Here is a 24,442-nt window from a genome sequence, read left to right as displayed (position 1 = left end):
CCTTCTGTGCCCATGAAAGGGGGGGGAAGGCAGAACAGGGGTGACTAGGAGCCATGGAGAGGTTCAAGGACCTGGAGTACTTAAAGTGCTCTAGCACTAAGTCCGACTTCTCTCCGAAAGGACAGGAGCCATGAAAGGGCATGTCCATAAATGATGCTTTGACATCCCAGGAAATGCCAGGTGTGGCGTTGAAGGGCTAGCAGTCGGTCGTGTTGAGACCACAATAAAAGGCAAACTTTGATGCATCTCTGCTGTCAGCAATAGCCTGAGTGTGTGGGGCTCGGGCCTTCTCCAAGACCACTCACAGCACTTGCGCAACAGAGTCCTAGATTGTGTGGGCCCAACGGTAATGCAGTGCTGACCGACGGTAGTGTAAGGCTGGCGGAAGAGACAATTTTCTTACTAAAGGAATCTTACCCTATTGGATTACCTTTCCAGTGGACTACAAGGAAAGGCACCAGGCTTGATTTGAGAAGTGGATTGGAGGCCTGGACAACCGAGCTCTTCAAAAGGGGCTGTTGGGTGAGGAAACTGGGATGCCCTGGAGCGGGGCTAGGGTGCAGAAGGGGGGTGGTGGGGTAATGTAGGGTGTCTGCGTGTATGTAATCTTCCTGTGCACAGGAGCCCCTGGGGCAGGGCTTGGTCGACACCCCATGGAGGGCATCAATGATGGCTTTATTAAAGGGGAGAAAGGTTTTGAGGGGGCAGTCCCCAGCTGAAGCACCTCTGTCAAGAAGTTAGTCATGACTGCAACTGAGAGCAACTGAAGGTGGAAGACCTCAACCGTCCTACGTGCCACCATAGCGAAAGAGATCCCACCTCCTCCATAGCCACAGAAGGAGGGGAAGCCAAGCCAGTGTCAAGTGAGATGTTTAACCCACTGGCACCCGCCAGATCCTCATATCAGTTGTCCTCTGTATCATGTAATGGTAGACGATATTAATCAGGGTCTCCATACCCCTCCTGTTTAACTCCTGTATCAGGCCTATCAAACAAGGAAGGCTCCGGCCCCCGACCCGGAAGGCTCCGGCCTATCAAACAAGGAAGGCTCCGGCCCCCGACCCGGAAGGCTCCGGCCCCCGACCCGGAAGGCTCCGGCCCCCGACCCGGAAGGCTCCGGCCCCCGACCCGGAAGGCTCCGGCCCCCGACCCGGAAGGCTCCGGCCCCCGACCCGGAAGGCTCCGGCCCCCGACCCGGAAGGCTCCGGCCCCCGACCCGGAAGGCTCCGGCCCCCGACCCGGAAGGCTCCGGCCCCCGACCCGGAAGGCTCCGGCGGTGCCATGTGACGCCAGTCCTGCTCGGTGCAGGAGTCTAGGACAATGCGGATCTAGTCAACAGTGCGAGGGAAATCGGGACGGGAGTTGGGGCAGAGGTGGTCTTTGTCTCACTGGTGGTGCTGCTCCGGTTCCTGCACTGAATGCATGGGGCCCGACTGGTGCGGAGGAGGTACCCAATGGCAAAATCTGGGGGGCACCTCCCGAACGATAGGGCCCAAAGGTGGCCTGAAGGATCGGGCCGCCCAAAGTCAGGTACTTTGCCTCATAGAACTCATAGTTGGGCAGGGTTTGCTCCTGGAAAAACGAGGGATTGCGGAACCAAACCTGGTTGGGGCTCCGTGAAGGATTGAGACAGGGAGTGCCGATGCTCCCTTGACTCATCCGAAGATTGAGACAGACGCAGAAATTCGAAGATCTTTGACTTGTTCGGCTTATTATTAGACACGACTTCGAATGGGACGTCAACCGCCGGGTGCAGCTCTGCAAGCAGTTCTGGGACGTTTGAAACAACTGGTATCTTGATTGCCACGTGGTTCATCCAACATTTGGCGGTGAGGAGCTTGAAGGAGCACTTTGGGTGTGTAGTGCAGCAATCTTTGCAGCCCTTCGAGTCCTGGTCTTACTCGAGGCACCAAAGAAAAGGGGCTGGGGGGAATCTGTCACAAACACCTGTCTGTGACAGGTGCCACATGGTTTGAAACCAGATTGTTTCTTGAGAAACAACCTAGTCTCACCAGGAGAAAGGAGTTCTCTCAAAAACGTTCGACAAAACAGAGACAAGCTAGTTTTAAAGTGACTAGGGGTAGCTCTTCACAGATCTGCAATATCTGGTGCAGAAAGGAAAGAACTGATGTCAGCACGCCAGGTGGGCACCTATATAGATACAGCTAATATAATTTCCAGCGGGGGCGAAGATGAGCCGAATGCAACCTACTGACGTGCAGGAGAAATGCTTCAAAAATTCCAGATCCAGTCTGATGCTTGGGGACAATTCTATGGTACTGTATGAGGCCAAAAGTCTGTTAAATAGGGTAAAGCTTTACCTGTGGCTACAGTATTGCACACATTAAAAAAACTTCAGGTCTATAGATCTGAGCAGATGTTAAAAATATAATACTCAGGACAGTACAGATCAGCTGGAGAAAAGGAAGGTAATGGACTATTAGGGAACCCTTGAGAATCTGAGGATTACTACTAAGGTGGCACATGTAGGAAGCTGGCTTTTTATATAGTATATCAAAAGGAGATATACTGTGCAAAGAGTCCAGGTGTTCCCAGGTGATTGCTAGAGCAAGACAGGGGCTTGCTCTAGCAATCCAAAGTTGTTCTTCTAGGGGGTAGTGTGGTCGAGCAGCCTTAAGCTTATCAGAGAGGAGTGTTCGACATCTACAAATACAAATCAGTAGTCAATAAATGGTGCACACAACTCAAGGAGATGCACACCAATTTGTAGAAATAACACATCGTTATATATGTTTAGGCACCAGAATCAATTTGATCAGGTAAGTACATTTTTGAAGATAAACCCTTTCGTTTAAAAGGTGAATTTTGCAGAGGCTGCAATGTTATCCTATAGGAGGAAAAACAAATACCGCATACAAGTTCTTTGCAGCGGCTTATGAGACCAACCTCCTGGAGGGGAGTAGGGGGCAAGGTCCAACACTGCACCAGCAGGTCATCTCCAGTGGCTCTAGAGGGACCGGTGCAGTGGTGCAAAACAGTTTCCGTGCCCAATACAAGTCAATGGGGATCGGTCCTCGTGAACAGAGGCTGTAGGTTCGGATTGGGAGCCCAGTCAGGCTGAACCCACCAGTGGGTTCAAGTCTAGCAATGCTTGGGGACACCAGTGGACCTCTGAGGTGTCGAGTTTTCATCAGGGAGCACTTGTGGTTGAGGGAGCCTGCACTCAGGCTGCAGGCAGCGTCAGGGAGTTCATGAGGGGTAAAACCAAAGTGGACACTATCTTGAGGACTGGGGAACCACGCTGACACTTGGCCCACTTCTACTCGGGCTGGGGGGGCTCAGGTGCAGTGGTGCTTGGCGGCGCTGGGTTTTGGTAGTTTCGAAGTCCTTGTGGTTCTTCTTGGGGTGTCTGCAGGTTGCAGGAGAGCAGCTCTCCTGCTCCATAGGAGTCCTTGAATCTTTATTGAAGGCAGGCAGTCCTCCCAGAGTTTGGAGGCAACAGCTTGCAGGACGAGACGACTTTGGCGCAATTCAGCAGGGAACAGCAGACAGGCTGGGGGGGGGGGGGGGGGGGGGGGGGCAGAAACTATTCTCTGGTGGCAGGTTGGTGAAAACCAATCAGTCAGCACACCAGTAGCTGGTAAGTTTTATGGGGCACCTCTAAGGTGCCCTCTGTGTACATGTATTAATAAATCCAACAATGGAATAAGCGTGCGTTTATTGGTACGAGATGTTTGATACCAAACATCACCATCTTCAGTGAAGCCATCATGTAGCTGGGGAACTCATTTACAACAGTGTCCAGCACATGCTTTTGAAATGGCTTCTCTAATTTCTTGTACTGGCAGTAATGGAACTGACCAGCGCAGGGGAATATCTGCTCATGCATATATGGCCTCACATGCAATATAATGCACCCTGCCTTAGGGCTGTAAGGCCTGCTGTAGGGGTGACTAACAAATATTACATGCAGTAGTAGGTGACATGGCACAGATGTGTGCCATGTTGTGTTTTCACTAATGTCTGCACAAAACCAACCAGCCTGCAACGGTAGTTTTGCATGACTTAGGTGAGTCGTCTAAGGGTGGCACAGTTCGTGCTGCAGCCCTTAGGGTCCCTCTTTAGTACCTTAGGTTCTAGGGGTATCATTTACTCGGGACATACAGAGGGTACTAAAGGTACTGCCAATTGGGGAAACAATTGTACAGTTTGGGAAAGAGATCTGGCACTGAGCACCTGGTTGGCAGGTACCCAGTGCACTTCCATTTGAAATCACACCAAATACCAAGGTAAAAAAAGGAAGGGTGGGTGACGAGGTCAAAAAAGGCCCTTCCTACAGCACAGAAAAACACTTGAGATCTGAATCCCAGCCAGAATCAAAGATTACTGAGGAGACTCAATATTCAAAGTCTGCTATGCACGTTCAAAAGGAACACCCAATTCAAGTCACCTCAAAACCCCTGTAATCTTAGTCATTTTTTTCTTTCACTCTACTTTTTAATTTTCTTAAAATACATCTCTTGATTTTCTCTTCCTGTGGCTCAGTTATATTGCATGCATTACAGTTTTATCATCTGATATTACACAGAGGAACATTGGGAATGTGTGATTCATATTTAATTAGTATACTACTATGTTAAACTGCAACTTGGGTCAATTAAGCTTTAAAGAATTACCCTTAGGTGTTTGATTTTTGACATACTCCATTTATACAACACACCCAACTACAAATTCATCAATACAGGCAAACCTTTTCACAGGTGTCTTCAACTGTAAATATCGGAGGCAAATAAACCATTCTGGCTGTTGCGCTTTTAAAATAAATACAGGTGCCTCAGGTTACATTTTGCATGTTTCAGTACATTTCACTCAAGATAAATTTGCAGCCAAAATGTGTTTCGCCCCTTGGGCTGATGAGCACTGGGCTTTATCAATACTTCAAAAGGCATCTTCTTAATCCGTCCTAAAATAACTTTTGGTCAATACGAGAAGGATGGAGTCCTGGCTCCTATATTCATTCGCTGCGGTCTAGCCTTGATGTGCTTATTGTACACAATATTGCAGGAATGAAGAGGAGGTGGAAATTAGATTTAGGCAAACTCGAGGACAAGGACTGGGAGAAGGCTTTGATGCACCCAAAAGTGGTCATACAATCCAGCCCAACACTCGCACAACTGAAGTATATTTTCCAAACTCTTCGCTGTGGAGCAGATTGCATAACCAGCTTGCTTTCACAAGAGATTAGAATGTTCATACACGTTTTTGCTGAAATTAGACCGTAAAAGGGAAGAGTAATTCACAGTTCATTTATTTGCAAAAAAGTTGCTGCTTGTTCTGCATTCTAATACTGTGCAATAATCTGTATTTTGCCATCCAGTAGCTGTGTTTGGAATAGCATCCTGTTTTTCAAAGCTTTTACTGTGGGCGGCGATTGTAGGTAGCGTGATTTGATTTACTAGGACGTTGACCATAAGACCACATTGTCCCAATACCATTTTAGAAAGCCATCCCTCTCGCCCCTCTCCCTGCTATCTTCCCTTACAGTCCCTACAAAGTGTTCAGAAGCAGGGAAAAAACTAACTTTCTTGAACTACCAAACAAACTACTGGAAAAAAATAATCTAAAGTAGTGGTTGCATATTGGGGCATTGTGAGATTAGGATTGGTGCCAGTCATCATGACTTCTGGTCGACACAAAGTAAAAATCTTTGAACAAGCCATTATTTCTTTGAAAAACAAGCCATTCTCAACCAAATCGCTAGATGGCGGAATAATTGTACCTCATACAGCTAGGTTGGGTGTGTGGGGAGATTTTAACATACTTTAATAATTTACAATTTCTACCTAGGACAGCCGTTTGCTTGAAAGGATACAGCCATGAGTGGGAAAGATCTTCCAAAACACATGAAATAGAAACATGGATGGGAAAATGAATTGGTGCATAGCCACAAAAAGAAGAGAGAAAAAAAAAAAAAAGAGGCTAAGGGTAGTCAGAAGAAAACTGGTTAAGATTTGGTTCCTGTGACTAAACTGTTTTGCATCTTGATACTGCAAATGACAATTTAAAATTATATGGCCAGAGCAACAGTGGGTGCCCATGGCCATTTTAAAAGGCCTGGTCTAACTATCTGATTTGGGCAGATGATAGAAATCGGTCGCTTCTTATGTCTCATGAATAACAGCCTTTATAATCCTGACCAGTTGTTTCACGGGATGTTTATTAAAAAAAAAAAAAAAATGCTTTAAAAAGTGCACTGAGCTTGACAAGAGTTGGCTACTGTAAAAGGGAATTCTGAATGACCTGATCCAATGGAAGAATAGGGTTGAGGTGAGCAGGATGTGAACTCAAGATCTTCAGTATGTCCAATGATTTTGTGTAGTTGTTATTACTTCCATGTTAAATTTCGAAGCAACCAGCAGTAATTTTTGGTAAAAGACTTCAGAGGATAAAAATAAAACGGGCTGAGAGAAGTAATTGAGCAGATTACGAAAATGGAAATGATCTCTAATTTTAGATCAGTGATGCACCTCTTATACAAAAAAATATATAAGCCAACACTATCAATTTGCTAGTAAGGTTCCACCCTTACCCCCCACAAATATTAATGCATACATGAATTCAAAAGTGAAATACCTGTCTTCCAGCATACCGGAGGGCAAGCTTCCCACTCACCAACGTCTGCACATCCTCTGGGCTGTAAAAAGTTTAATTGATATTTACTACCAATAAATGGATAGTGTCTAGAATAATCACCACTGTATTGACATAAAATATTGCATTGAGGCATACTCAACTACAAGGATTAGATATCATCTATTATCTTCTAACTGTTATAACAGAAATACTACTGCATAAAATTAAGCTAAAAGTGGATACTGGATAATACAATAAAAGGCTAAATATTTAAAATTGCTTGTTCATGTGAGCATCTCCAAAGTCCCAGAAGATAATTATCACTTGAAGAGTCCCCCAAGGTTCCACAATGTCCTCCGTAATCTTCAACCACTGCATTGAGCCCCTGGCTGATCATGTACAACTATATCTGAAAGTCTTCCCTGCTACAGACATCCAACCCCTCAAACACTGCCCGAACATCAACAAGAACTGGCTATCAAGCACTTACCTGAGCTCAATTCCATTAAAGATTTCCTATTTACCAATAACAAAACCACAGAAAATAGTACAAACTGGACTCAATTACCTAACCCTCAATAGTTTCAAACCCCACCTTTTAACCAGCACCAAGTCACTTAGATTTCATCCTGGACATCAACTTTACCCTCAAAGACACATGGCTAAGAAAACAAAGATGGCCTGGTACCAATTCTCTACGAAGACAGTGAAACTGTAGGAAACTGCGTTTTTGTTCTAGTTGCCCCCCAACCTTTTGCCCCCTTTTTAGCTGCTAGATGCCGATTTTCGACTCTCAGTACACTGAGGCCTGCTAACCAGACCTCAGTGCTAGTGCTCCTTCCTTAAAACAAAGCGATATCTGATTGTTTCACAATTGGCTAAGGACTTTAGCACCCCTGCAAGTCCATAGTAATAGGTACCCCAGGTACCTAGGGCATGGTTACTAAAGAGGGTCCCCTAATGGCTGAACATCTTATGCCACCCCAAGGGGATAAACGCACAAATTTCACAGACTGCCACTGTAGGCTGCATGACATGGTGTAAACCATGTTTGAAAACATGATATGGCACACTAGTGTGCCATGCAAAGACACTGCATGGGTTATATGTAAGTTCCCCCCCTACCGCAGGATTTTCAGCCCTAAGGCAGGGGATATTATAGCATGTGAGGACATACCAGCATGAGCAGATATGCCCCTGTAATGTTTAGTCCCATTGCTGGATATTACAAGTAAGCAGGGAAGCCATTTTAAGGCCTGTACTGGGCACTGGTCAAAACGAGTTTCCCAGCTATATAATTGCTTCACTGAAATCTGTGGTGTTCAGTATCAAACAGCTCGTATTAATAAAACCACACGGATTCCGGTGATGGATTTAATACATGCATCCAGAGAGTACCTTAGATGTACCCCTTGAACCCTACAAGCCCTGTAGAGTGCTGGCTAACTAGTCCTGTGTAGCCTGACACCAGAGACAAGTTTATTTAATTACACCCCCCCCCCCCCCCAAAACACCTGCAGGTGAGCTCTCAAAGGTCAGAAACAATACCTGATCTGGCAGGATAACTAGTAAATTAGTGTGTCAGTGTGTCAAGGCAGGAAGCTTCGAAAATATGGAGCATGGCTTACCCCATACCTGGGAGATCCCACCATTGTGTGTAGTGGAATTAGGAACTCTGGGACAGGGTGTGCCCACTTCCCACTGGAAGTGGTCATCGGGGGGGGGTGTAGTGGCCACAGGGGTAAGGAGCCCATTTGCTACTACTCTTCACTCTCCTTAATGCCGCTAAATTGAGCTTGCAGGGGCCCACTGACACCTGAAAATCAGATACAACTACTGGGAAGTGAGGAAGAAAGAAGGACCAAAGAGAGTGAGCACTGAAGACCTGCAACCAAGAGTGGTGCAAAACCCTGCCAGGCTGCTTGCACTTCGACTATCGCTTGGACACCCTCCCCAAACCCTTGGAGGACTGCCCAGCACCCCAACAACCAGGAAAGACCTCCATTGGAGTAGAGGAGCTGCTCACCTGCAAGCACAGCAAACCATCTGCCGATCCACATTGTTGCTAGCCATCAGGCTCACCAAAGGAGCAGTGCGAAAGGAGAAAGGACTTCGTGCTAAAGGAGGTCAGATCCATCTATTTGCCAAATTGGGAGACGCAAAGACACACTCACCACTAATACCCTAGGTACCAGAGCAGTTGCAGCAACCAGGGCTTGTTGGTGGTTCAGTACAGACTCCAACAGCACAAAGCAAGACCCATCATCGACACACATCAGGATCCACCTGGCCAGCACAGAGTGGCCCTGCTTCCCCATCTTACCAAGACACAGAGTGAGCCTTACTGACCACGCCAGACACCTCAGAGCACCCCTGCACCTGCGATCCACAGGGTGACAAACCTTTGTGGCCCCCTGTGCTTGCTCTAGCCCCCAAAGCTTGGACCCTACAACGGATTTACCTACCTGCAATCAGCGTAGCTTCGAGCACCCCAGTCTCCATTGAAACGCATTTGGCCGAACTCCGATTTTGTCCTCTGCACCCAACCGCCCATGTGCCGCAGTTTTGGTACTCACCTGACCTCCTTGCTGACCTTTGGTCCCGAAGATTGAAACTGTAAGTTGCATACTTACCTATATAACCACATTACTGTTACCCTCCATAGGATATTATTGAACTCTATGAAAATTGCACTGTCGACTTTTGAAAGTTAAGAATTGTTCCTGCAAAAAGTACTTCCCTTATTGCGCAGATCTTGGTCTTAAAATGAATCTCAAACGAAGCTTATTTTTATCAAATTGGTGTGGATCTCCTTTTTGAGTTGTGTGTCTGTTAAAGGGTCGATGTTGTGCAATATATGTCTTACACTCCGCTGTGTTAGGCCTAAGGCTGCTCGCCCACACTAGCAGTAAGAGCACTTTGGCTTTATATTGAGCCCTGTACACTTCTGGGGAATCTCTAGCCTGTGCACGGTATAACCGCATAGTGGCAACCCATAGACCGAGTCAGCTTCCTACAGTTGCACTTGAAGGCTTAGTACTTTGGTCAACGTGAATTGTACAAAACAGGATCTCCGTAAGAGAAGTAGCTCAGGAGGCACCAGTTTTGGACTTGGGGCTTCACCCATCTTATAAATGGATGCCTCTTAATTGCACTACCAAGAGACTCTTCAAATGTCCCTGTGATACCAGAACTAATCTTGAAATGTCTATTCCGCTTCAATCAAGCAGTCATCAATGAAAATCCTCTTCTACCCAAATGTTGCCTAAATATTTGATTTGGAGGATTTCAGACCTTGAACCACACAACTGTGGAGGAAGGGGCAGTTATCTTCCAGCGCCACATTCTCAAACGGGTCAATTCTTATTTTCCAATATTCCTTCTTCACCTGAAATACTATATAGTCCTTTCTGTGTTTTTAGCGCAGGTATGAGAGGCCGCCTGCAATTCAGACTTTCTGAGCAGTCACATTATAAATTTGAGCTGCATTTGAAACTGGTTCCTTTGTGTTTTTTTAATTCTCCGAGGCATCCTTTGAAATAAGTGATAACGATTAGAAGAGTTCCTCAAATCATTGAGAAAATCCACCACCCCTGCACTCACCTGGAATTTACCGTTCTCTGCCAGCACTACTAACGACATGGTTACTTACCAGTAGGAGTAGTTTTGCAGCTTGAAGAGTTTTCTGGATTCACATGCTTTGCATTATTCTGCTATCCACTGGTTGGGTCCAGAATAGTCTTTTTTGGGGTTTTTTTTCCTGTTTGGGGCGTCGGCCACCATTTGGTGTTAGGTCCATCCCTTCATCAGACGGCGCCCCAGACGTTTCTGTGCATGGTAGCCATCTTCGGATTCTTTTTTCCCTCTTTTCCAGTACGGATTTACTCAAATGATGTTCTCTAGATGTTAGCTGTTTGGTTTCAGTGAGATCCTGTCCAACATGTTAGTATTCGTACTTATAGGGGAGGTGGGTGGGTGGAATGTGAATCCAGAAAATTCTTTAAGCTGTAAAACTAACCTACTGGTAAGTAACCATTTCGTTTGCAGCGTGAATCATTTTCAGGATTCAATTGGTGTGCATTAGATTATGCTGAGATTTCCTCCTTTTTGGGTGGGTGTGGTAAGATGGGGAAGATTTTGCTAACAGGTGTTGAAGTACCTTTTGTCCTACTTGAGCTTCTTAAGTCATTTGTATATCAACACAGTAATGCTTGGTGAATGTTTATGGCGATGCCGATGTTGCTGAAGCACATATGGTATCTATCAGCACATTGGCCATGAAAGCTATGGTTGCTCACTTTTTCCTTGTTGAATGTGCCTTTGCCCATGTGTTTATTTAGTTTGATCTGCTGGAGCATGGCATATTTGGAAAGCTTCTACAATCAAACGTGCAATTGTCCCCTTTGTCACAGTGCTCCTTTTTTGGAGTTTGAGTAAGAGACTAACAATGGATTGTTTTTACGGATTTGTTTTGTCTCTTGTAGATAGTACATTAAAGCCCTTCCTAAGTCTAGGGTATGGAGGCTTCTTTCTAGTTGTGTTTGTGGATTTTTCAAGGAAACTGCTAGCTGTAGGCTTTGGTCCAAATGAAATCTGCTTACTACCTTAGGTAGGAAATGAGGATTTGTCCAAAGGATAACTTTGTCCTTGTGGATTTGCATGTATGGTTCCTCATTAGACAACACTTGTAGTTCACTTACTCTTCGTAAAGATGTTATGGCTATTGAAAAGGCAGTTTTTTGGGTGATGTCTTTAAGTTCTGCTTTGTTCATGGGCTCGAACTGCCCCGTCATTAGTTGTGTTAGGACTGTGTTCAAGCTCCACATCAGTGCTGGAGACTTTCTTGGGGATGCAATTCTTTTTGATCCTTCAAGAAATCTTTTGATGACTGTTGCTGTGAAGAAACATTTACATGAGTTTCCCATGGTATGGGCTACAATTGCTGCCAGGTGCACCTTGAGGCTTGAATAGTTGATGTTACTGTCAAGCAGGTGTGTCAGATAAATGAGCACTGTTTCGTTCGTGGACATTGAGCTTAGGGCATTGTTTTTTGTGCACCATATGGTGTACCGTTTCCGTCTGGCTGCATAGCATTGTCTTGTGGTTTTTCTTGCCTCCTTTAGTATTACCATTGTTCTTTGGAGCAAGTTCAAGTGTCCAAACATTATGTATTCAGGCGCCAGGCTGCTAGGTTGAGTGTCGCTGGTTCTGGGTGAAAGATTCGGCCCCTTGCATTGTGAGGAGGTCCTTGTCTGCCTTGAGCTTGATCATTTGTACCTTGGACAGTTCGAGTAGATTTGGTACCAGGTTTGTCTTGCCCATTGAGGCACTAGAAGTATTAGATTTATTCCTGGTTGTTGGCTTTCCCTAGGACTCTTTGTTTTAAAGGGATCGGAGGAAAAGCGTATGCAAATTTCCGACTAGTTGATAAGTGGTGATAAAACCTGGAGGCGAAGGATTGGCATTTCTTGTTCTCAATTGTTGCGAATATGTCCATCTCTGGGATTCCCCAGAGGTTGAAGATTTGTTGCAGGGTCCTTTGTTTTATTTCCCACTTGTGCGAGCTGCTGTTCTGTCTGCTGAGTTGAACCACTTCTGTGTTGTCGTTCCCCAGCAGGTGAATAGTCTGTAGGCTGCTTTTCTTTGAATTGCCCAGTTTCCAAATTTCCTGTGCCAGTTCGCTTAGGGTGAATTACTTTTTCCTACCTGTTGAGGTAAAACATAGTCGTGGAGTTGACAGTTTGAATAAATACTGTTTTCCTTACTATGTGGGCTTGGAATGCCTTCAGTGCCAGGAACACAGTCTTCATATCTACGAAGTTGATGTGCTTTATGGAGTCTTCATCGCTCCATTCACCTCGTACTCTCAGGTGTCCTGAATGTGCACCCCAACCCTTGTGGAACGCGTCTGTTATGATGGTCACTGAGGGAGTTGGTGTTTTGAAAAAGGTCTGCCTAAATTTATGTTCTTGGATGCTCACCATTGTATCTCCGTCTGAACCTTGTGTTACAACCACTAAATCTTCTCAACTCCCTGTGGATTGTGATCAACTGCTGCAAATCCACCCCTTAAGAGGGCGCATGTGAAGGCGTGCATGAGTGATGAGGGGGATGCATGATGCTATCATGCCCATGAGTTTCAGACAGTCCTAATTGTCAGAGACTGACCCTTCTGGTACAGGCGAGTTTCATTGTTTGATGCTTGTATTCTCTTGTGAAGGGTATGCCTACACAACCTTAGAGTTTAATCTTGCTCCTAAGAAAATATTTTCTTGTTCTGGAGTTGTGGCTTATTTTTTTGTGGTTTATTGAAAAACCCAGCTTTTGAAGTGTGTTGATTACATGGTCATGTGCATAGCAGGTTTGCTTTGAATTTGCCTTTATTAGCCAGTTGTCTAGATAGAGAGAGATGTGGATCCCTCTACTTCTAAGGGATGCTGCAACTGCTGCTAAGCATCCTTTGGAGACTCTTGGTGCTAATTTTATCCCAAAAGGAAGGACTTTGAATTGGTAGCAAGTGTTCTCGTGGAAGAACCTGATGTATTTCTTGTGAGCGTGATTCATTGGGATGTGTTAATAGGCATCTTTTAGATCTTTTTTTGCCTTGAAGACCCCTTTTGGTGTGGGACTATTTCCTGTAGTGTCGAGATCTTGAAATGCTGCGTGCGAATGAACTTGTTTATGAACCCAAGGTATAAGATTGGCCTTAGTGTGAGATCTAGCTTTGGGACTAAAGTATGGCGAGTAGTTTACTTCGTAGTGTTCTCTTGTTGGTACCTTTTCTATTGCCTGATGTGCAGGAGTTCCTTTATTTCTAGTCTTAATTGAAAGAGTTCTGATTTTAGGATTGCTTTATTTTTTTGCTGGTGGTTTGTTAGTTTTATACAATATCCATGGCGTACAAAATTTAAAATCCAACTGTCTGTGGTGATTGTTGTAGGTGGTACTCTATCCTGCCTCCCACTGGTGTTGTGTGTGGGTCCTTTGCTGCGGGCAAGTCACTTTGAATTTGCTCCTCCATCTCTCAAGGGCTGTTTCCTACCTCTACCTCAAAAGGGCTGCTCTGGCGGTCGTTGCCAGGCTTGGTACCAGGACTGCTGTCTGCTGCCTTGATTTTGTTGGCCTGTTGAGAAGACTCCTTTTCCTGTGGGTCTGGTGTTAAAACCTCTTTTGAAGGTGTTCCTCTGTTGTAGGGTTCCCACAGTCTGTGACTTTCTTTATTTGTTGCAGTGCCTCATCTACTTTCTTTCCAAAGATGGAGTCCTCTGTGAAAGGTCTGTTGGTGATTGAGGTTTGGACCTCTTGCCTAAATCCTTGCTTTTCGATATTCGTAGCCAGGCGTGCCTTCACAACATAGTGCCTGTGCACATTTGTCTGCTGGTTGTATCAGCTGTGTTTACGGATGATTTTAGGCAGGTGTTAACTATGTTCTTATCCTCTTGTATTATGGATTTTGCTCTTTTTCTATCTTCCTCTGGGAGCTTGCTCATCAGTTCCTCAATGTTATCCCATTGTTGGTGGCCATACCTGTTACGAAGAGCATTGAAGTTTGCAATGTGCCATTGTGTTGCTGCGTCTTTCTCCATTCTCTTGCTTTCTCTCTCCGAAGGTGGGCCAGTGGAAGAGTGGACGTTGCCCCTCTTTCTTGCCATGGTGACAATGATGGAGTCTGACGATGTGCTTCCCTGAATGTATTTAGGGTCCTTTGTTGAGGGTTTATATTTCTTTTCCACCCTTGGTTTTACACCTTTAGCGGAGGCAGGCTCTTTCAATGCCTCTTTTCTCTGGTCCAGGATGCTTGGTAGCATTTAGGGCACTGCCATTTTCGTTTTGAGACGTTTTCTTTTTCTCCACCCGAGGGCCCTTTCGGCATCTGAGGCCGGGAAGATCCTCTTCTGTGTGGTGGTTTCTTGTTCCAAAAGGTGAGGTCTTTCCCTTTGTGGCCTCTCGTTCGGCACTTGCTTTTTTCGATAGATCTTCCTTCGTCGTTATCCCTGGGGTGGGATTCATAGGGTTCTTTTGGTCGCAGCTAACCCTCAGTTGTATTTTTCTTTGACGCCTGGGCTGCCTTTTGCGCCTTCTTTTCGAGACCCTTGATTTCAGACAGTTGTGGGTTTCTTACCTTGTCTGTCTTCTCTGTGTCATTCGTCGCTTTCTTCGCGGTATGCCTCTTCTAGGCAGCCCCTTCAAGTATCTCAACGTCAGAGCACCCGTGAGTTGATTCTGGGGGCACCCCCTGGTCGTCCTGGTCGCTTGATAGGCCCAAGTTCCTCAACAAAGGTTGTTTTCGGATTTTGTAGCATGGCTGCGTAGTGTTCCTCTCTGATTTCAGCATACCTGGAGTGTCTTAGACACGAACACCGTGCAAGCCTTGCAGTCCTTATACCTGTGATCCTCTGGCAGGCAGAGGTTACAGACGTCGTGTGGATCGCACTGGGCAAACCTGTGGTGGCACTTTGGGCAGAATTTGAAAGGGGTATTTTCCATGGCCCCTACCTCATCCTCGGTTGATCAATGTGCGTCGATTGGTCGTGTTTGACAGAAAGGAGTAACCGGAGGTCCTTCGTTTTCTCTGGTGTCTTCGTAGTCAATGATCAGTGGTATTTTTAGTCAAATTCTGTTGTCTCCCTTTGCTTTCAGACAATGGAGGAACAAGCATTTGCAATGCAATAGGTCTCACATTTACGCGAGTTTGAGCTATTGACATTGTAAATGACAATGCCTTTTATTTGTTTGTTTTTAAAACAAATTAAAGGCATTGTTAAATGCCAATAGCTTAAACTCGCGTACATGCGAGACCTATTGCACTGCAAATGCTTGTTTGCGCTGCCAGCTTGGCCAATTCCGAAGGCGCGAGCTTTCTCTCTCGGATCGTCATCCTGTCGACAGAACAATATGTATCTGAGCATGCCAGGTTTGGGGACAGCCTTTGATCTTAAAAAGAGATCAAAGCGACAAAGTCAGGCGGGGGAGAAAGCGCCTCTGCGCCAAGCGGGCCTTTGTTTTGCCGAATTAGCTGAATACTGGGACAACTGATATAGTTTGATAATTAGCCCCCTTTATGCTATTTAAGGCCCTGTTCTTATGATAAATGTTTAGATTCCCCCAATCTTTATTCCCAACGTGGGTGTGACACGGGAGAAAAAAGGGGCCCTTGTGTATTTTTGATGAGTTAACCTGCTGATAATGTAGGCCCCACCTCCAGAGTAGGAAGCCATTTTATGTGTTTTACTTGTTTTTATTGTTACAGAATAGTGTGGTTATATAGAAGAAATGCTGATTTTTAACAATATGTTTGTGGCTGTTCTTTATCCCATTTGTTTTTGATTCTGTGCGTGATTGGTTTTGTTTTTGATCCTGTGAGTGAGAGTAGGTAGAAGGGAGAAATGCATTGTGTAAAAGAATGGGCGTGAATGTGTGGGAAAGACACACATTCTATTCTATTTAAGCGTTGGGCAGATGTGGGCATGTGCCTGTGTACACGTTTGTGACCACGCATGTGTGGTTGTAAGGGAACACATGTTGTGGAGTTTATAATTAAAAGAACAGAGTATGCATCATTTTTTTTATGTTTTAATTTATTATTTCTGCTTTTTCGTTGTCTTTGTTTTCTATTAATGGTGGTTTTATGGTTCCTTTTTATTGTGACATTTGGCTTACCAATACTCCGTTTTGTATCAAATTTTGAAAAGTATTTGGCCCTGGTGAAGAGATAAGAGATTTTATAAGTCGTGACACATGATGGCCCTTTTTCCCCAGTGTAATCATTCAACAAGAGGCTTTTTCTTTTTTAATGATCGAAAAATAGACCTATAATCGTGTTTATGTAAAAAAAAAAATAAGATAAAAACATCATGGACTTTTAGAAACATAAGTCTTGTGTTGTTTAAACACTACACATCTTTTTTTACCTTTAGAGTAAAATCTTGAAGCTACCATTGTCATAGTTTAACATTACTTCGGTGCATCACCTCAAACACTGTCCTTGTATGTTCCTGAGTTGAATTGGTGTGTCTACTGCATGTACATGTGTGTGCGCCCAAGAGAGATTGTGTGTATATTGTGCTGTGCTTTGCTTTCTGCCCGCTACACATGTGAATTATCACACCCAGACACCATGGTCTTTCTCATCTAGCTGTGCACGACGTTGATTTTTCACGAAGCGCTTGTCAGTGTGCAGAGTATGCCGCAGCCGTGCCCTGTTTTCAAGGACCGGCAGGTCTCCACAGGAAGAGCTGTTGGACTGTGGGAGACGGTGCTGCCTTATGGTCACTAGCTAGAGGGGTCATGGCACACCGTCTGAATGTTTGCTACACAGGCCCGGGAGGATCAGAGCCCTGCATCACAGTGAAGGACCCCGAGACGGACATATGGTAACCATGGAAACCGTTCCTACCGCAAGGCCACTGCTGAGAATGTGAGGGGCTAGGGAAGAGTTAAAAAGAACAGGCAGGGGAGGCTAAGGGGACAGGGTACTGAGGGTTGACTGAGAAAGGAGAGGCATGGAGAGTGCCGTGGGACTGTGTCACAGGCGGAAGTGTAGCAAAAAATTTGGCGCAACAACCAGAGCTGCCAACTTTGGAAATGGGGAAGCCACCCTGTGATTCCGGGAAAATCATTTGCACTAAATCTCCCCGTGCCTACAAAAATGTGTAACGTAACTGGTGTGCAAGCAAAGTGCTCCATTACCTTCGGGTCGAGTTTGCGCTATGTAAAAATGCAAACAAAAGAGGGCAGAGTAAATGAAAGAAGCAGGGCTGGGTTAAAGATGAGAGCGGAGTAAAATTAACGAAGAGGGTTATAGTGGAGAAGCCTGTGTTAGGGAGCAGGGAGAGTCCACTCAGATAGCTGGTCAGGACTAGGTCATACAAAGCACGTGTAACGTTCATTCACTCCTTTCCACACGCACCAACTGTGTTCCAGCTCCACCACTGATCAAGGCAGGCAGAAGCATTGCGCGCCCATCTTGTTTACAGCGAATACAAAACGCGCAGACATCGAAGAATTGGTTCTTAGTGTACCATGCAGTCAACACAGCTATCATGTTGAAGTTAAATCAGCACATGAAAACAAACTTCTCCGGACTGAAGATGTGGTTTGTAGAACGATGTACAAAGCGCACGCTTCTCCAAAACACCTTTAAACAGGCGATGTGCTCACTGCATAACAAGCGCTCGCCATAGCGCTGTTTATATTTGCATCCTACTTTCAGTGAAAGCGAAAGCACGATGCAAAAATAAACCCGCGGCACCCTGTCTCCTTTTGACTGGATCTCAGAGGCTTGTTTACATAACACGCCTCCGAGATAAGAAATTGCTTCACGACAGCCGTGAAGCAGGAGACCCAGTCCGGATTGGCCATCCCAAAATGACAAAGGGCGGTAACACAGAAGCCTGATTTTTAATGGGAAGCCACCATTTACCATAAATGGTGAAGCTACCCAATGAAAATGAGGGGCGGGGTTTCAAGCCCCCTTCTGAAATCTACTCACCCACAATATGTGTCGCATGCGCGCAGCAACGCAGGTCTGTGAGACCTAAAAAAGAATTTGAAGATGGCTACCAAGCACAGGTACTTCGGGGGCGCCGTCTGACATCACACAAGGGATGGACCTAGCACCAAATGGTGGTCGATGATGTCCCAAACAAAAACTAAAAAAAGACTATTCCTGACCCAACCACTAGATGGTGGAATAATGCACAGCATGCGATTCCAGAAAAGGATTCATGCTGCAAGACTCAATATTATTGCGTCATTCATTTATCTTGTTCTATAGCTCCGCTCCACCACTCAAACTTGGCACATAAAGTATTGTCTGAAGTGTGACTGGGGCCACAGGGTGTGGGCTGCGTGGGTATAGAAGGTGGGCATTAGGAAAGTGAAGCATGAGTATAGTGTTCAAAACAAGTTCTAGAGTTGTTTTGAGGGTTTAATTCCATACCACCCTATAGATTAGGCCCTTAGTTTCTCGAAAATTAATAGGTTTCACAATAATGTGGTATACTGTATCTGAGCCCCTATCCCTCTCCCACACCGAGGTAAGCCTTCTCTGCTTGCTATCACTACCTTTGATGAGTCAAGTGCACAAAGGAAGTAACCCACCCTATTGAAGCTGGGTGACCTGTTTAAAGCAGAGGAGGAGTTCTGGAGCTCCTAATTTGCCCTGTACTTTGACAGCATCCTGAATGGGTTACCCACGCTGCAGACATGAACAGGGGACGAAATCATTCCTACAAAAAGGGCTCAAGATACCTACCATCTAATTATGGCCAATCAGCCTTATTGATAGCTTCCAGAAGCTCTTAGGCAGAATCCTGTTGAGCAGACTACAAGACTGGATGGAGGACACAGTGGTGCTGAAACTGCTGCAAGCTGGGTTTAGAGCTGGGACCAGCACAATTGAACAAGTACTCAAATTGCAGATATTGCATTGAAAATAAGTCACTCTGGGTGGGGGTCATCTCTATGTCATTGTCTACTTCCAGTCATCTTGTCCCAAGCCAAGGCAGACCCTGTGGAAACTATTGACTAACCTGGGGGCTCTGAAATATCTAGTAGACTTCTTCAGCAGGCTTCATCTGAATAATCACGCCCAAGTCAGATGTGGTCCTCTTGGGGAGCTGACAGATCCCATTCCAGTATCCAGGGGTGTTCGGCAGAGGTGCGTCTTAGCACCGACCCTGTTCCTAGTATTTATCAATGACCTGATGGTGCACTTTAAGAACTGAATTCATAATGCCCCGTCCCTGACCAAAGAGGAAGGTCATTTTGCACACGCTGCTGGGCTCCAAGTACCCTATGGGCTTTCAAAACTTGTTAGACCAATTCGCAGTCTTCTGCAGACAGCGGGGGCAAATCTTAGCAAAACGAAGTACATGGTCTTGAATCCTTGTCATTCGACTCAACCATCCCCAGTCCTCAAAAGGGTTCCTATAGGGAGAGTTTGAACATTTGATTACCTTGGGTTCATCCGTAATGAACACTTTGGTTGGTCCCCCCAAGATCTAGAAGTGCAAACTTAGCATGGAGCACTATTTGGGTGGTATCCTGAGAGCCCTCCTGGGCTCCATCTTTCATCACATATTCCCTGCAAATATATAGCTTACATTTCTCTAGGGGGGAGGGGTGTCTTTATATGGAGGGGAGATCTGGGGGCATGAGAACGTTGGCAATCTGGAGCTGGGGAGAATCGTTTTCTGCTAGTCTTCACCAATCTCCCTTCCAGCAAGCCACTGTCTTTATTAAATGTACAATTAATTAAAATCATTACAGTAAAAGTGCTCAACATATTGCGGCTAAAACAAAGAGTAAAAAACTAACAGAAGTTTAAAACATATTTTGATAAAAGAATGCCACCACTCCCCAATTCCGCCAAAGTCAATCTTCCCCAGGGTTTGTGTTTATTGCGGTTTGGTTTTGGTGGCAGTCCAGAATTCTGTATTGGTCTATGGGTAGCATTATAGAGCTATGATTCATTCCCATTAGTCTCTGATCCATTAACCATGAGAGGCGCATTCCTGGAGGGGATGCTATAAGTGCATACAGGCATCAATACACGGTCAAGACCACCTCAACACCCTTGCGCTGGTTTTGTAATGTACTTCTCCAGAGTTTTATTTCGTTCATTTGCCGTTTTTAGGGCAGTCCTGATGTGGTGGATAAATTTCTCCAGTCTGGCTAGGGACATCGTGCTAGGCTTGGAAAAACACATGGCTGACACTTCGCTACAGGATTTTATTCCATTGATGGTACAAATCTGATGCAATAGTCACCTTCGTTCCTTGATAAGATTGGGGCAACAGCATAGAAGGATGCAGCCATGATACCCTCTTGTATGTACAGAGTCTACAGTTTGTGGCTTCCCCCCCTTCGAGCCCATGCAGGGTTAAAATCCGCAATTCCTAAGGTGATTAGCCTCATGGACAGAATTGTGCTTCGGGCTGATGGAGTGATAGCGTCACTTAGGTAAGCCTGGGCTTTGCCTGCTGTGTAAGATCTATTCAGCGGATCTAAGAGTGGGCTGAACGGAGGGATTTAAGGTCGAAATCAAATGAAATTTCGCTCACTTGTTTATCACTTTTCCATGTGTTCAGAGGGATCTCCGGCCTCAATATGCTCTCTTCCACTATATTCAATGTTTCGATCGCTTTATCGAGGGCGGAGTGCCAGGGCGGACATGTCTCTTCGAAGATTGATCTGAATTGGTGTTTTAAGGCGTTAGCTGGGGCCCTTAAAATCCTGAGAGAGTTTTAGGATGTCGCCCTGGCACATCAAGTCTGGCCTCGCCACTCCTAGCTCCAGCCTTAGCCCTGCGTTCCTTGCTGACCTTGGAATTTGAAGCAATGTTTTATATGCTTTAGATTGTGCTGAGTTTAAGCAAGCATGCTGTGACCTGGGGAAGGCCTGGTGGCCGTAGCTGATTGCTGGTATCAGTTTCACTTTTAAAACTTTCAGGATTGGGCCGGCAGTCGGGCTGATCAGATGGCGATTTAGTTGCAAGAGTAGATGTATGACCCTGTTAGCCTTGATTCTCTGATGTTTCAAATGGGCAATCGCCTGGGAGGGGAGATTGCTGACCCTCATGTCGGTTTATGTACCACCAGCCCTCCAAGACTGATGGCAATCCCGGAGGGACTCAATAGTGGGAGGGGACCTGAACGCAGTAGTCGATGGGGCACGCGATAGAAACCCGCCACGACAACTTCGCCCATCCAACAGTTGGTTGCCGAATTTTCTGGGGGCTTTGGGATTGCAGGATACATGGCGTTCATTACACCGACACCTCTCAGTACACCTTCTACTCGGGTGCCCACAACACCCAATCCAGAATAGACTACATATTAATCCCCCCTGAACAATTGCAACACGTAAGAGAGGTCAAACATATGGCGAGAGGTATATCTGATCATTCCCCGTTGTGGATGCACATAGTGGTGGGCCATCACAGAGTTGGGAGGGTAGCCCCCATCAACCCCTGGTATCTTCGCAACCCAGTGATACACAAAGCAGTCCGGGCCTCCATTGAACACCACTTCTTGGAGAATGTGGGATCGGTGAGCTCGCACCAAACATTATGGGAGGCCTTTAAGACAGTGGTCAGGGGCCAAGCCCTCTCACAAATAGCGGAGGTGAAAAAAGAAAAGGTCAAGGAGGAGGAAGCGCTGGAGCTAGATATCCTCCGACTATAATAGGAGATGGCGGGGCAACCCCCACCCCAAACCCTACACAACCTACTGCTAAAACAAGATAATTATAAGGCTCTCGTGACGGATAGGGCCAAGGAAATGGGTAGGGAGACGCTGGGCAGAATTTACGATCAAGGGGATAAGGCTGGGAAGTTAATCGCGTGGCTGGACAAGCAAAAACTGGCAAGTAGATTAGTACCGGAACTACTAGATAAAGACGCACACGTAGTCGCAGACCCTCAGGACATCGCAAACACATTTTCCCACCACTTTCAGCAGGTTTCTGCTTCCCAGAACCCCTACACGACACAGGAATCTATCGACCTTCTCAGGGACATAACGCTGCCCAAGCTTTCAGAGTCGGAATTCGCATATCTGGAAGGGGCCCTCTCGCCAGAAGAGGTGGCACTGGCGATTAGGGGACTCAACTCGGGGAAGGCATCGGGACCCAATGGTCTACCGATAGAACTCTGTAAACTAGGGACGGATATCCTCGCCCCCCCACCTATGTAATATGTTCAAGGAGAGTCGGGAGATCGGGGGAACTACCCCAGGATCAAAGAATTGCGACCTTAGTGATGATTCACAAAGAGGGTAAAAGCCGAACAGAGTGCGCTTCATACAGACCAATCTCCTTACTGAACGCCGAACCAAAAATCCTTGCCAAACTACTTGCAAATTGACTAATCAAGGTCATTAATAACCTCGTACATCCGGATCATTCCGGCTTTATGCCTCAGCAGAACACAGCGCTAAACCTGCGTAGAATACACGGCGTGATAGGGAGGGCACACACAATACAGGAGGAGGCGGTCTTGGTATCCCTGGACGCCTCCATGGCGTTTGACAGGTTGGAATGGCAATACGTATTTGCAGTTCTTGAGAGAATGGGTTTCGGGCCCCTATTGACCCGATGGGTGCGGCTACTCTACTCGAAACCGCTAGCTCAGATAGTGGTCAATAATAAAAAATCTGAAGTGTTTGAGCTGGGTAGGGGTACGAGGCAGGGGTGTCCGCTCTCCCCCCTCCTGTTCGCCTTGGCCCTGGAGCCTCTGGCATCATGCATAAGGAAGGGCCCGATGATCCGTGGTCTTAGGTGGGCTGACTCCTGGGAGGACCGCATTTCACTATATGCGGACGACATTCTGCTGTTTCTAGCCTCCCCGAAGGCTTCGCTAACAGCAGTGTTGAATAGCTTTGCCATCTTCGGTAGATACTCTGGATACACCATAAACTGGCTCAAATCAGTGCTGTATGTCCTTAGGGGACCCCTTAAAGGCCTCCCTAGGGGCTGCCCGATACAGATCACCACACAGGGCTTTAAATACCTCGGCATTTACATAACCACTAACTCTACAGACAGATTTGCCCAAAACCTGTTACCTCCTCTGCAGAGACTGAAGAGAGATTCCGAGCGCTGGATGAAACTCCCGCTCTCACTCCTGGGCAGAGCCTCGCTCTTCAAGATGATGTCGCTGCCCCGGTTCCTCTATGTCCTGCAAAATTCGCTGGACCTGGTCCCCGCTAGCTACTTCAAAGAGATTGAGACCCTCCAACGCCGCCTCTTATGATACGGGAAACCACGTATAGCATTGCCCAAACGGAACCGAAGAGTGGAGGGTGGTTCTTCCGAGTAGCCTGGGTGGATTGGTAAGCCAATGCCAGTACGTTATCCATGGTCAATGCCTGTGACCTGAAGCCAGTTTGATAAGATGGTATAATGCTATTCAATTCTGCCCACCCCTCCAAGTCCCTTAGTAGAAGGCGGGCGTAGGCCTTGGCTTAAAGGTCAAGCAGGGCAATAAGCCTGTAATTTGATGGTTTTAAGCAGTCTCCTTTTATGAAAATAGGGACCAAAATGGAACCCCTCCAGGAATCGGGAGTTGTTGCTGAATGGAAAGTATGGTTGTATAAAGGAGTTAGCAATGCTGCCCAGAAGTCAGGGGCCTTTTTGAAGACCGGTGCTGGAATTCCATTTGGTCCGGGGGCCCCATCATTCATGTTCTTGATGATCTTACTGACCATTTGGGGATTTAGCTGGGCTGGTGTTTCGCCATGTGTTTCCGCCGGCATTCTGTTACCCTCAGGCCAGTTTCATTCGCTGCCTTTCATGTCTCCTGGAACGAGGTTTGCCAGTCTGGGCCCTCCCTGTCACTGGATCCTTCTGGACTGACTTTATGGGCAGGGGCGGTTGCACAGAGCTGTTTGACATACATCAGCCAGTCCTTTTCTGCTACTCTTCTCTCTTGAGATTCCTCTACTGCTCAGTTGATTTATGTGTCTCCACAGGTGGGCTGGGTTCTTCCGCTTTATCAGGGCGAAGACTTTTAGCCATTTCCTTTCCATGATGGTGTTTTTATGTTCCCAGATTTCTTCCTTAGTGCTGCCCTCAATGAGGTGACAGACGGTTCCTCTGAAACACCGCCCCCTCTTTTCTTTTTTACGAGGGCCTTGCGCAGGAGGCGTTTACAGTCATGTATGTCTTTGTTTGGCCCTATGCTGCCCCCTCTTGGTTGCCCTTTGGGCCTGGGGCGTTTTGTCTGGGGATTGCCAAGCTTTACCTGTAGGTCCTCCATGGTATCTTCCCAGGCCTTTATGGGGGATAGCGGCGTAGACAAATTGCCTTCCTGTTTTTCTTCCGGCCAGGTTTGTAACGTGTTGCC

At 46.2% G+C, this 24,442-nt stretch overlaps 1 protein-coding gene across 1 annotated transcript in view; it reads right to left on the bottom strand.

Annotated features, from left to right (window-relative positions):
- Positions 1-4,436: 4,436 nt before the first annotated feature.
- LOC146870958 (26S proteasome non-ATPase regulatory subunit 11-like) overlaps positions 4,437-24,442 on the bottom strand; it is a 342,192-nt gene continuing 322,186 nt past the window's right edge. The window contains exon 8 of the mRNA XM_085648093.1: positions 4,437-6,655. Coding sequence (XP_085504219.1) covers positions 6,580-6,655 — 76 coding nt within the window. The 3' untranslated portion in view covers positions 4,437-6,579. The remainder of the gene's footprint in view (positions 6,656-24,442) is intronic.

This window comes from Triturus cristatus, chromosome 1_1 (genome assembly GCF_964204655.1).
Source record: "Triturus cristatus chromosome 1_1, aTriCri1.1, whole genome shotgun sequence".
Lineage (NCBI taxonomy): Eukaryota > Metazoa > Chordata > Amphibia > Caudata > Salamandridae > Triturus > Triturus cristatus.
This window is presented reverse-complemented; position numbering and strand designations above follow the sequence as displayed.